General features: G+C 52.5%; 1 protein-coding gene across 1 annotated transcript; it reads right to left on the bottom strand.

Moving 5' to 3' along the window:
- Nucleotides 1-2458: 2458 nt before the first annotated feature.
- On the bottom strand, nt 2459-13084 carry LOC137218699 (cytochrome P450 4A11-like). Its single transcript, XM_067726044.1, is given in 12 exon segments — nt 2459-4820; nt 4963-5027; nt 5927-6060; nt 6155-6345; nt 6428-6534; nt 6971-7097; nt 7099-7126; nt 7467-7591; nt 8574-8701; nt 9178-9222; nt 9861-10002; nt 12869-13084. Coding segments are annotated over 12 exon segments (1365 nt in total). The 5' UTR covers nt 13064-13084; the 3' UTR covers nt 2459-4742.
- Nucleotides 13085-13952: the final 868 nt, after the last annotated feature.

The raw sequence follows: 13952 nt of genomic DNA, 5'->3' as shown, positions 1-13952 counted from the left end.
TCCCACTAGCCATCTATTTGACATTTGGTAGTGCATATATGTCCACCTGGCCCTTCCTTGGAGCTGAGTGAACTAGCCCTGTGACCTAGGAATGGGGAGGGGACTGGACAGAAGGTTCCAGCAGCAGGCAGAGGCTGGGGGAGATGTCCCCTTCAGGAGGCACATGGCGGCATCACAGCACAGCACAGGACTGCAGGGGGATCTCCTCTGGCATCCGGGGCCCTGGGTTAGGAAGGGCAGGGGTGGGACGGGAGGAGGACCTGTGTGCAGAAGCAGCAAGGGAGCAGGGCTGGTGCAGAGAGGCTGGTGGAGGAGTGCGAGGGGCCTGGCGCTGGTCAGGGTCAGGAGGACCAGTCCCCCCGAGGTCTCCAGGAGCACCAGGGTTGAAGAAGCCCGTCCTTGCTCAGGGGCTGGGCAGACACGCCGGGGACTGCAAGGGGCTGTCCTGTGGGGGAGGTGCACCGGCTGGTTCTCTGCTTTGGGTCTGACATCCTCTCCAAGCAGCCAAGCCTCGTGCCCAGCTGGTCCTCCCAGACCCTCCTGCACAGCTGCCCACTCGGGCCTCTGAGAAGCCTGCAGGCCTTGCGTGTGAGGAAGGGCTGCCGGGGGCTGGTGACATGGCCAGCGCTTCTCGAATCTGGGCTGGGCTCTTCTCAAATCTCATTTGGGGTGAAGGATTGGTTCCTGAGGCCCTCCTGCTGAGCCAAGTCTGTAAGGCTTCTTTGCTCAGGGCAGGATGGGCTCTGGCTGGGCCCCTCTAAGGATGTAGCGAGGAAGCTACCACACAACAGCAGGGAGGCTCCTTCCCTGACGGGTGCCCAGGGTGAGCTTCTTCCCTCTGAGCCTTTGGAGACGAGCCCTTTCTCCTGACTCAGCTGCCGTGGGAGCCTCAGGTGACAGGCGGGTTGTAGGGCGTGAGGGACCCCAGAGTGTGAGGCTGCAGGGGCGCTGGGACACGCTTATTCTGCTGGGGTTCTGGGCCCACAGACCAGGGGTCATGTCCCCTCCTCGTCTCCTCTGCTTTCCCTCCCCTTCTCTCTCTCTTTCATTCGATCCAGTTCCTTGCAAGGGAAGACACACACGCTCCATATGACATTGTGAATTTATCCAGGGAGTGGGAAAGAGGGGAAGCCAGGTGAGTGACAAATGGGCAGACCCGTAACACACGGGAGTGATCGGGGGCCCAAGGCGATGGGAGTCACGCAGGACTCAGCAGCTACAGTAACGGCTGCCCAGGGTGTCCGTGTGCTAATACCCAGAGCCAGAGAACAAGCCTGTTTTTTTTTGTTTGTTTGTTTTTGTTTGTTTGTTTGTTTTGTTTTTTTGCAGTACGCGGGCTTCTCACCGCTGTGGCCTCTCCCGTTGCGGAGCACAGGCTCCGGAGGCGCAGGCTCAGCGGCCATGGCTCACGGGCCCAGCCGCTCCGCGGCATGTGGGATCTTCCCAGACCAGGGCACGAATCCATGTCCCCTGCATCAGCAGGCGGACTCTCAACCACTGCACCACCAGGGAAGCCCAAGCCTGTTTTATCTGAGTGGGCCTGTGTAATCACAGAGGGCCTTATGAAAGAGAAGGCGATGTGAAGACAGAAGCAGGGGGACATTTGAAGAAGCTGATGGATTTCAATATGGAGGAGGGCCCAGGAGCCAAGGAATGCAAGGATTGCAGCTCTAGATGTGGGAAAAGGCAAAGGGAGGGATCCTCTCCTACATCCCTGCACCGGGGGGCCCTGCCAACACCTTGGCTGTGTCCAGGGAAACCCACTTCCGGCTTCTGATTCCAGAGCTGTCAGAGAATAACTCTGTGTTGTTCAAAGTCCTTAAGGCTGTGGTCAATTGTTTTAGCAGCAAAAGGAAGTGAATTCAGGGACAGACAGGCAGGCAGAAGGGGCGAAAGACAAGGAGAGAGTAGACAGACTGGAGGAGGGCAGGCGATCAGGGTTTAGGTGGACAGTCAGAGGCACAGGTGGGTCAGAGACAGATGGAGAGATAAGCAGATAGGGAGCCTGGAGAAAGGTGAGAGGAGGAGGGCAGAACGTCTGACGGGCAGGAGGCAGGACATGAGGTAGGCCGGCAGGTGGACAGATAGAAGCAGGAAGTGGGCACAGAGGCAAGGATGGGAGAGAGTGACAGTGAGACAGGTTGGCAGGCAGGGGCCCTCAGAGCTCGTCCTTGTCTCCAACAAGCATTACAGGAGCTTCTGAGCTGCAAGTGGATCCCATTCTTGGACTTCAGCACAACTCTTGGAATGGGAACAGGGACCCTGGAGGGATCGGGTGCCAGCTCAAAGCGAAGCAAGGTCAGGGCCACGGCCACCTTCATCTCATTCATGGCAAACTGCTTCCCGATGCAGTTCCTGGGTCAGGCAGGGAAAAGGAAGTGAGCAGAGGCTTCTAACCCCTGCCGGGCACAGGGCATTCAGGGCTCTCCTCCACGTGGCCCAGCCCCGATCCCTTCCTTACGGGTCACACTGAACGTGCTGCCCAAGCCTCGGTCCACCCTCTCCCCCTGACCCTTACAAAGGCCACCTCTCTCCAGGACTAGCTCCTAACTCCTACTTCTGCTCTCAGCAGTAGCAAGTCCTGTTGGGGAGCGACGGCGCTCTAAGCTACAGGGTCAAGTCACATGAATCAGTAAATGTGAATTAGTACTTTGTTCACTCGTCCACAGGTAGTTTCTGGTTTCCTTCCAGGCCAGGGCACTGTAGGGGGGTGTGGGCAACTCTCGGGCCCTCACCACCCATGGCAGACAAGCAGGGGCCCCAGTCCCCAGACAGGACAGGACGGAGTTGTGTAAGGAAGTCAGGATGGCAACCAGGCTTCTTGTAGGGGCCACGGGTTAGTGCCCCTCGACCTGCTGGACCACTTGCCTCCCAGTTAATGCTCCGGCCTCGTCTCCCCGTAGCCCCTCAGTCAACCCGCCCCTGGAGCCTTCCCATTCTACTCCAGCAAGGCCCCTCCTCCCATCCCGTGGGCTCCTCACTGGCCTTTCCAGTCTCCTTGCCTCCCCTCCCGCTACTGCAGCCACGGTGGCTCGGGGCCTGCTGCGCCCTCCATCACAGGGAGGACACGTTGCGGGGCCTCAGCTGGCGTCACAGCGCTCTCTGGGCTGCTCCTCACTCACCTCGCACCTGTCCAGACCCTCTTCCTCATTCCGCTGCTGTTGAGGTCCCCTCCCCCCGCCTCTGCCAGCCACATGCTCAAGACTCAGTCTAGTGACCGTCTGGCCTCCCGCCTCTGCCGCCTGCACCTCTTTCTCCCACATCCCCAAGCAGCTTTACTGTTAACTCAAGGACACATCACCATCCCGTGACCAGACAGTGCCAGGAACATGGAACATTCCACAATCTGCTCAGTGAATGAATGAATGAGTGAAAGAGTGGATGAATGCATGATGTCTGTCTTGTAAGGCCAACGTACTGACCACTACACTATGGAAACGTCGCATGTCTGTCTTGAATAGCAGTAGTGGTTTCTTGACTGTGAACTCTTGGAAGCAGGGAAAGTGCCTTATGTTTCTGGGTTCCCATCTCCTAATACATGACTTGGCACACAGAGGCAGGCTTAATAAATAGCTTTCTATTTGAACAAAGTTAATTGAATTGAAAAAAAAAATTGGAATAAAATTAAATGTTTATTCTGACCTAGGAATTGAGTTGCCAGGTACCTGCTGTCCTCTAGTGGCAGCGACATGATGTGCAGCCTGTGCCTACAGCGGAGAAGGACCCTGGCAGAAACCAAATCCCAGAGCCAATTCTGCAAGCATGTTTGCTTCAAGCCTGTTCTGTGAAGGTTGATTCACCAACTGAAAATTTCACAGAATTTTAGATTCAGAAAAACTTGTTTTACTAAGTCGTTACTAAGTTTTGGAAGTTACTATTTCGGCAGGGGACCTATACTGTTGAAGATTTTCACAGGAGTCATTTTGGAGTGAATCGTCCAGCTTAACAGCTATTTCAAGTGTTCTTTATATTTTACATGCCACAAACTTCTCAAATGCAGGTGTCAATTACAAAACAGTGAGTTTTCTTTCAAAAGCACTTGATTGCCTTTAATTTTATGCCTTTCTGCCAATGTTAGACTCTGTAGATTCTTGGACTATGGTGTATAATACCCACTACATATAAAGAATTACGGCAACTAGAAAAGGTGTCTTGTTTATATTAATAAGCAGTCATGCCTTTGTTGGCTTCAACTGCAGAGATAGAGAATACACACTGCTGTGTAACTTTCTTCAAACAACAGAAATTGTAAGTGATCACATACATGGCTTGAAACCTCAGGACAAGGAAGGCAGCTGGAAATCCAAACCCATGCAAACACGACTGCTGATACAGTGAGAGGTGGATTGGTGAATTAAGTAAAAAATGCAGTGAGCTGGACTAGAAATGTGCCGAGAGAGAAAACCACCTTCTAAGATGACTGATAATCGGGAAAAGCAAACATCTGAAGTTTAAGTTTCATGGAAAATTCTAAAGCTGAAAGTCACACACCTAAAGTGAGGAAAACCCTGGAATACTTTGGAGCGGCCACGGCCATGGCAATGTGGCTGGTCGTTGCGGAAGTCAGGAGGTCAAGGTCTCCGTGGCCTGTCCTGAAGGCCTTCTTGTACATGGGGACGCATGCTGCCTTCTCAACACACCAACACACAGGGACATAACTGCATATACCACATATGAATGTAGACAGTCACACACATCAGGTAGCACCCAGTGACACCTGGCTGCCCCAGGTACAGAAGGCCTCACCTGGATCCTCCTGAGAAGAGCAGGAAAGCCCTGTGTCGAACAGAACCCGGTGCAAACCGGGATGGGTCAAACACCTGCAGAGAGAGCACTGGGGCCAGGACAGGTGGGGTCAAGCTCCTTGCACCAATCCACCAGGGGACAAGAATCCCCGAGGGGAGCAGGGGTGGTGCTGGTCTGGAGGGAGCATCCCATTCCCTCCTCCCATGGCCATCATACCTCTGGTTTCGGCCACACCTTCAGGTTGTGGTGAAGCCCATAAAAGGAGAGGGAGAGCGGGACTCCTGTGGGGCAGGTGGGAGAGAGAGAAGACCGATGGTACCCATGGCAACAGGGGCAATGTGCACAGAAGGCCTGGGAGCCACCATGAGAGCTACCCTCCATCACTCTGAATGAAGTGGTGCTCTTGCAAGACAGGTGGGCTGGAGGTGACCAAGCACATGAGCACAGATTAGGAGCAGGTAACCATGGCTAGGACTGAGAAGGAAAAGAATTGGAGGCTTAGTATCAGGATCGCCTCACATGAAAACTCACAGTTATCAGGTGTCATCATGAGCCCTCGGGGTTGTGCATTAACTCATCTAATCCTCACAGCAGCCCTCAAGGAAGGCACTCCTATCCCCATGTGCAGATGAGGCACCTGAGCCTCCAAGAGGTTGAGGGATGTGTCTGTGATCCCACAGAGAAGAGGTGGCTGGGTTGGGATTCAGACCCACTGGGAGGTGAGCCATTGGGTAGCTTCCAACCACGGCAGGGCTCTCAGACCTGATCATCAGCTGCTCTCGGCCATCCACCTGAGGGCTCCTCAGAGACTGGACCATCTGACCCATGACAGTGCATTCCCTGAGCTCCCTTGTTTACATAGACCCCACATGGAAAGAACCACATGTCCACCTGTTTCTGTCTGCTTCTCTCTTAAGCCTTCACGTCTCAGGAATTAGAATTTTAGCCCTCCATTATAACCACATTCAGGAACTGACATTTGCTTATTGAGCTTTTGTTGGTTCAAGTTCTGTGTCAAGCATTTTTCAAAAGTCGTCCAAACCACAGAGTAAATATTAATTATCTTGAGGCGGAGATAATAGTCATGTCATCCTGGAACTTGGCAAGCCCATGTGGATTTCTGATCTTCTGTGTGGTTTTGCAGAGTGCTTAGTTTAGTGGGTGTGGGTGAAGTTCATACCTGCAGGTAAGGAGGGTCCAACAGGGAAGGTGATGGGCTTGCTCAGATATCTGCCAATGAATGGCACTGGTGGATAGAGTCGCAGTGCCTCCTTGATGCACATGGTGGTGTAGGGCATCTTGTCCAGGTGGTCCCTGAAAGGCAGCCCATTTGAGAGTGGCAGAGCCAGACAACCAGGGGTCCTCCACTCGCGGAGGGGCAAGGTCCTCCCACCTGTTGGGCACTCACCAGGTGATGGATGCATCATCCCCCAGGAGGCTCTGGATCTCTTCCCGGCACCTCTGCTGATGCTCAGGGTGGGAGACCAGAGCATAGAGGGTCCAGGAGATGCCACTGGCTGTGGTGTCGTGACCCTCAAACATGAACGTATCCACTTCGGCATGGAGCTCCCTGTCAGACAAGCTGCTCCCATTCTCCATCTGCGGAGGCAGGGAGAGTGCAGGGTCTGCCCTTCCTCTGTGCTTCTGGGCAAAGCCTCAGGCCTCTCCTGCCCACACTCACTCTGGCGAAGAGGAGGATGTCCAGGAAATCCAGGTGCCTCTTGCTCCTCACCTTCTCCAGCTCTCCCTCCTTCTGCAGGTGAGCCTTCCTCAGCTGGATCACTCCATCTGTCCCAGAACAGTGGTTCCCAGGCAGAGCTGAGGGCTCCTGGGGGCCCAGATGCAGCACCCACCGTAGCCCTATCTGCCCCTCAGGCCCAATCTGGGTACCAGGTGGATGAGGACGAGGGTGGGAATGGGCGCACATGTCAGGGCAGAGAGCTCCAGCATCGTCTGATCCAGGTCGGGAATCCCCTCAATAGCACAGCCCACGGAGGCTCTGCCTGGATGATGCTGGGAGGGGGTCTCATTCCACCGTCAGCAACGTGGTGACACATGTGTCTCCCTGCACCTCACCTGACACCCTGACGTCTCGGGTCCCAACCCCTGCACCAGGAAGTACCCAGTGTGGGTGTGTGCCAGCCCCTGAAGAGGAAGCAGGAGTCTGGGCCCTGCCTGAGGGGTCAAGGCCAGGGGAGGAGCCGCCCAGAAGGAGGAGCAGAACCTGTGTGTTGATGGGCCAATTGGCAGGCCCAGTGGCTCCAGCGGCCTTCAGGACTCAGCCTGTAGATGACGTCGTTCTGGTGGAAGAGATTCCTCACTTGGGAAAAAATCAGATTGTTGAGATTCCCTGATGGCCTGGATGTTGGATTGGATGTTCCTGAAGGGAGAGGATGCAGAGGAGACTGGAGTGGAGGGAGCCTCTGACCTGGAGACGGAGTGGGGCTCCGGGTGGGGATTCCTCAGTCAGCAGGGACAGGCAGCACTGAGGCTTTGTCATTTCTGCCTTACAGCCCAGGAGACCCTCTGTCCTTTACAAGTGGCCTGAGTGGCCAGGCTTCTCCGTTTCCCAGGATCAGGGATTTGACCATGGTCCATGTCTCTCTGCAGAATATTGCTTTTAGAGCTCATAAGCGTCCACGCTGCCCTAACTGCCTCTCAGGTAAGTCCTCCCCAGCTGGTGAGAACAAGGACCCTGCCGTTGAAAGGTTGTCACTGACCTGTCTGTCTGGATGCTGCCCTGGTGGCTGAAGGTGCACTTCATGATGGTGTCCAGGGTCATCAAGGAGACGTGTCCAAGGACCTCCAGATGCGAGTCCAGGCTGACGAGCTCCTCCCACTTGTCCTGTAGTGGGAGGGGTACATTGACCCTGCTCTGCTCCCCCAGAAGGCCTGTGCTGACAAGGCCAGGCTCTCTCTCTGTCTCGCTAAATATTTGGATGAGATTTCCTCTGTTTCTAAGCAGATTTGTTTTAGCAATTTAAGGCTGTATCACACATGTGTAATGTGATGTCTATTTTCTCAGAATCTTTTATTATATAATTAATCATGTTCTCTCATAATATTCTGAATTAGTTTTGAATTTTAAGAATAGAGTATGATGATGACCACCTTGTGGCAGACCAGAAACCATACTTTTTTATGGGACAGAGGGGGAAACTTAGGGGTTCTGAGATCTGAACTGGACAGACCATGTTCAACACTAGTAAGCAAATATTTCAAGTAAAGTAAAAGCGTAAGGGGCTCTATTGGGGCTCTTAGGAGGGGACATGATATGCTTCAATTCCTTTCATCCATCCAGTGTTAGCTGAGACCAGGTGGTGCCCAGTCTGGATCAGAGGTGATGCTTGCCAAGACCCAGCTCTGTGCATGTAGACCTGGCCTCATTTCCTCCCGTGAGTGGCTCAATTCCATGCAGAAGCCCTGGGCCCCAGGCCAGAGCCTACCTGAGTGACATCCTGGGATGTCTACTCTGCCACTGAAGCTGCCATTGTCCAGGGCATCCGGGGGCGGCTTGCACCGCTGTCCAGGTGAATGACTCTTGCTCTAATCTTCAGTGTTGAAGATGTGGAGATGAGAGGAGAGTGGACCCTGAATACACCATGGCCCTGATTTCCCTTATCTCAGAGCAAATTGTGGATACAAGCTGCTGCCTGGGCACCCCTCTGTCCCATCCAGTTTTGGTGAGCTCTGTCTCAGAGTACGTTCTGAATGCATCATTCTGGGGGCTGGGTCTGATGGACACCTGAGGGACACAAGGGTCTGAGAGTGGACTTTGTCAGCTGTGTTGGATGAGAGTGGGTCCAGGTGACGAGGGATAGACTCACCAGCATCACTCGGACAGAGTTGGCCATCAGACCCACGTAGGGCTTCAGGATGTCGTAGTGGAAGGCTGGGGTCAGCATCCGCCGGTGCTGGAACCACGTCTGCCCCTCCAACACAAGCAAACCATTCCCTGGGCCACAGATGGGTGTGTGTGTGGGTCGGGGAGACTGGATCAGAGGGACGACTAGGGACAACTTGGGAGGAACCAAGGGTGTCAGGAGAAGGCACATCATGGGCAAAGGTAGGAAAGGCCAGTACAGTTCAGGAATGTGAATTTCCAGAATGGCTGGTCCATAGGATGTGATTATGACAGCTGTGAGACAGAGGTTGAAGAAGAGTAGGGGGGCAGGTGATAGAAGAATTAATAGTCAGGCTGAGAATATCACAGAGGACTGAGAAGTGATGAAGAAGAGGCTGAGTTTCAGGCACGCTCTCAGCACCATTACAAAGGGTGAGAGTTTCACTGGAAGGAGAGAAAATGAGGCTTGACTGAGAGATGAGGTGGTGACAGGGTGCCTGGTACCCGTTGTTCTCCATTAAGCAAAGAGGTAGCTCTTGGTAAACCTAACTGGTGGGTGGACTGCAGTTGTATTTAAATGTACTTACCAATCCAGGGGATCAGCATTCTGTAGGAATCGTGAGACTTTGGGTCTGAAAGGGAAGGAAGGGAAGTGGAGGGCAGCGAACAAGGCAGGCAGCCCCCAGAGCAGCTGTGGTACCTTCCATTCCTCATGCTGGTCAGCTGGCAGTCTGTCTCTAGCCACCTCCCTCTTGCCTCCCATCCCTGACTCTCTCTGTCCTGATGGTCACTGTGGGCCCAGGAAGGCAGACTCAGTGTCCCAGCAGCAGAACACCCACAGGACTAAGACGGTGAATCGGCAAGAAAGATAGGCTCTGCTCAGCGCCACAGAGTAAGAAAGGAGCCTGTGGTTTTCTACAGTTTGTGGTGGTTTTGCCATTTCATGACCCAGGACAGGCAACAGTGAGAGGTGCCAAACCTACATCAGTGTGGACAGGGAATTGTCTTCCAGACCTGGGATCATCTCAGTTGGGTTAAAACAAGAAAGAAAGTAAGACAGGAAAGAGAAGCCAGCCCCACCCGGGTGTTGAAGCACTCACTGTGCGTGAGTGATGCTGGCCTTAGTCTGGCTTGTGGGCTGCAAGGACGGCTGGTAGGGAGCCAGGTACTGATGGCTGTAGTGCCAGTTTCTTCTGGAATTTCACAGATCCAGGGCCATGTACCCGAGAGGGAAGATTTTCTCCTGCTGGGATGTGGGTTTCCCTCTCACCTGATCTCCCCAGGACCGCCTTCATGTAGTCAGGGTCATAGATCAACACCAGGGCTTTTGTCCCCCACAGCCAGCGAGCACAGGCACTTGGGTACTTCTCTACCCTCTTCAGTAGGGGTCGCAGCTCGGTCTCGTCTTGGAACTGTCCCCAAGGGAAAGATAAATCAATAAAACCCTTCTCTGAGTTCCAGTGCTGGAGTGGGGGTGAAGGGCAGGATGGGTACAGGGAGGTCGTTCTGGATCGATCAGCAGAACTAGGAGTTTGGAACTATTTCTTCTGACCTGGGCTCTGCCCCAGACCTGCTGGCTGTCCACCTTTGTCCTAAGACCACATTCTGTCCCCTTGTCGGGTAGAGCCCTGGGCCACCAGTACGAACTGCCTACAGAAACTTACATCAGGGATTCACTCCCTGGTGTAGAGAACTTTGGGAGGTGATTCGTACAACATTTGCATGAGCAATTTATGATAATTCGTATCACTTGGTAAGTAGTTTTGTCATATAATTTTGTTTATTTAGAGAATAAAATATATTATAAAAATTAAATTTATATATTAATTTCATTTTGCCATACTGGTTGTTATATATTTTCAGTAGTACCCCAGCATACATATAAATGTTTGTTAATTTGAAAGAGTGTCGGATGTATATGGATAAGTGAGAAAAATTATATACTAAATTGTGTTTGTATCATATTATTTTACATATTGCGTGTGTACACAGATTCTGGATGTATACATGGAAATGGTATTGAACTAAGGTTTTGATATGCGGATTGTTTTATCCCATTTTCATTTACCAGTGTCCAGAAACTTGTGTACACTTTCCACCACCTAAAGGAATCTCTTGAAATTCCTCAGTGTGGACCACAAAGGCCCTTGCTTTCTGGCTTTACCCTCTCTATTCTTGCCTCCTGCTGGGCTGGTGAGTCCACAGGACCCATTGCTCTGCCCCCAAAGATGCTGCTGCCTGTGCGCCTTGCACTGGCCCCACCTGCTCACACTTCTAGGCCTCTGCCCAGGTTCTTTCCTCTACCTGGTGTGCCCCTCCTCTTAGTCACAGAGCAACTGCCTCTCCTTAACCTTGCAGATTCAGCTTCATTTTATCACCTCTGGATTTCTCATCAACATTTGGTCCTAGGCATGTTCCATGCAGTCACCTCGTCTTTAATTCAATGGCTTCTGTGTAACTCAAAGCATCCCCCTGCCACTTTGGTATCTAATCTCTGCCTGCATCCTTCTACCATCAGGACTCACCAGCTCTGAGGCAACTTGCCTACTCTGGGATGGGTTCCTTCACTGAGCATGTATTTACTGAGCATCTACTATGTGCCAGGCACTGGTTTAAGGCACTGAATGAGGATGCGGCTGTAGATGCTTGTCTGTTTGGAGCCTCCAGGAGGAGACAGCGAGATTGAGGACATGACAACCGTAGGGGCTCATGAATGTGTGATGGAGGGAAGACCAGGCCTCTGGGGAAGCTCTGGGGAAGGGGCCCTAACTCGGACCTGGACGTTAGAAAGCTCTTTTTCATGCATGTATTTATTCGTTCAGTCATCATTTACCTAGATGCTCTCAGGTTACAAAGATGAACCAGAGGCAGGCTCTCCCAGAAGGAGCTCACAGCTATGACACTGCAGACAAAACTAGCTGAATCCGGTTAGCACTGCCTTAAGAGAAGGACAGGCAAGGGAAAAAGGGTTGTATCCTCCACTCCTGGGAGACCCAGAAAGACATCTTGGAGGAGGTGGCTTGGAGTTGGGCCTTTGTAGACAGACATATGAGGGACAAGATCATTCCAGGTAGAGGGCACATGGGAGCAGAGTCCCAGAGGCCAGAATGCCCAGGCAGGCGGGGAGGACGCTGAGTAAGCTGGGGTGCAGGAGATTAGGAAGGAGAGGGGAGAGAGGTACTGGGCCAGCCCACATGGGGCTCGGGCTGTTTCCGGTTCCCGTCTTTAGCTCCACTCTACTCTAATCACGCTGCAGAGAAAGGGAGGCCTCAGCTCTCTGCAACCCCTGATTTTCTCCCAGCATTTGTTCAGTCCACAAACCCTTGATGAGCCCCTCTCCAGGTGGCCCCTGACGTGGCTCTGAGCCCCCCACCGACCAGGCTAGTGCTGCCAGTGCTGGGTGGGTAGGCGCTGCCCCTGCCCAGCCTGTAAGCCGCTCCTTCCCTCCTTCCTGTCCCTCCACACACTGGATGGGCAGCCCTCTGCGCAGGCTCCGTGCAGGGTGCTGGGGGTGAGAGGGATTTCACGCTCGGTTCCGAGAGCACATAGTCCACTGAGGGAGGACACCAGGCGGGCGACCTCACCCTGTGGATGGTGCAACTCAAATGTCAGTTCTCCTTACCTGGCATCATCCTGGGAACCTCGCTCATGTGTGCCAGCAACTTGTCAGGGTTTAAGCACCGAAATCAGGAGACTGGAAAATTCCTCAGTCTTAAACCGAGCCAGTTTGTCCCTACAGCTGACGTAACCCCCCACCCAGCAATTGGGTCTCTTTTCCTGTGACCTGACATCTTCTTAGATTCCTGTCTGTCATCTCCACGGACAGTGAGCCCACAGGGCAGCGTCCATCAGACTGATGTCTGTGCTCCCAGGCAAGCTCAGGGCCAGGCAGAGAGGATGCGATTGAGGGATGGGGCAGGGAAGCATCTAGAAGCCTGTTCTATGAGAACAGCTGAAGCTGCTCAGCCTGGAGACGGGGGAGACTCAGGAAGGAAGAGCCACTGTCCTCAAAGTGCAGGGCTGCCAGGACAGCCTGCAGATCTCCCTAAGGAAGGAGTGTCTGACAGACCCGAGGACACCAGCATGGGATCCTGGGAGGGAGGGAGCTCCCCAGACTGGGATGAGGAGCCAAGACCTGAGAGGTAAGCTGGGTCCTTTTGTGAGGCCAGGTGCTCATCCCACAACAAGGCTTCATCCCATGGACTTGCTCACCAGGACCATGGTCTGAGAGCCCCGGCCCTCCCTGCCCTCCCACTTCCCCGTCCCACTCCATCCTACCTCCTGCATGTGCCCATAGAGCCAGTGGGAAGGAGGAGACGGGAACTGCTGGAGGGCTTTGAGCAGCCACTGTCTGTGCAGGTAGAGCTGTGCTGCCTTGAGCAGAAGCAGAACCAGGCCGAGCAGGGAGGCCACCTGCAGGAGCCCAGAGACACCGCCCAGGGCTCTGGGGGTGCTCAGCACAGAGACACTCATGGTGCAGCGGCTTCTGGATTGCTGACTGTCCCTGAAGGTGGCTGACCTCCCCTGAGCACCCAGCCTGGTCAGGGAGGCTTGCCCCGCCCACCTAGGGGAGGGTGAAGGTGAGGGCAGAGCTCAGACCTGGGCCTCCAGGGTTGGGTTTTTATGTTTTGTTTTGTTTTTAAAATTTAAACCAATCTCTTTTTTGTTACAAAATGTAAGTAATATAAAGAGAAGATAATATTTATAAATAGAAGTGGGAGTTTGTGTTGTACCAGGATCCTGCAAACTATCACATGCTTACATTTTTAAACACTTTAACCAAATTGAAATAAAACAGGGAAATAAATGTTTTTTCAAACTTCCTTGAATAATGTATCTCTGTGATATCTTGTTTATCACTGTGATATTGTACAGACCAGAATTTAAGTCTGTCGTATCATCTAGCCGTGGACTACCGTGCATGACCACACGAATCATTTTCATTTGTCCAATGCAACTGAAAACTCCATCCCACCCTTTTTTTCAACTAACCAGCAGGTTAATGCACACAGAGTGTATGGATGCTTAAATATTTTCTTAAGTTTGCAGTGATATGTCTGTGTGAATACCCCTGTCTTCCTTGTTAAGAAATGAGAGAATACAAATTTGAAATGTAGTGAAAGATGGCTACTACTGAAATATGATATTTTTTGAAAAAGATTTGGGATAATGTACTTAATATTTAAAGAAATCTTTATTCAGATGTCTTGCTTTAGTCACCTTTTGAGGCTGATAGACACTTAAAGCAAGATTCCTTTCAGAGTCATTGTTTTCACTCTACTGTTTATTAGTCACTGAATTAATTTGTATTTTTCTGTTGGATTAGATAAAATAGGTAGCTGAGAATCTTGTAATCTTTATA

The sequence above is a fragment of the Pseudorca crassidens genome, chromosome 2, assembly GCF_039906515.1.
Source record: "Pseudorca crassidens isolate mPseCra1 chromosome 2, mPseCra1.hap1, whole genome shotgun sequence".
NCBI lineage: Eukaryota > Metazoa > Chordata > Mammalia > Artiodactyla > Delphinidae > Pseudorca > Pseudorca crassidens.
The sequence above is the reverse complement of the archived record's forward strand: the minus strand, read 5'-3'. Positions and strand labels throughout refer to the sequence as shown.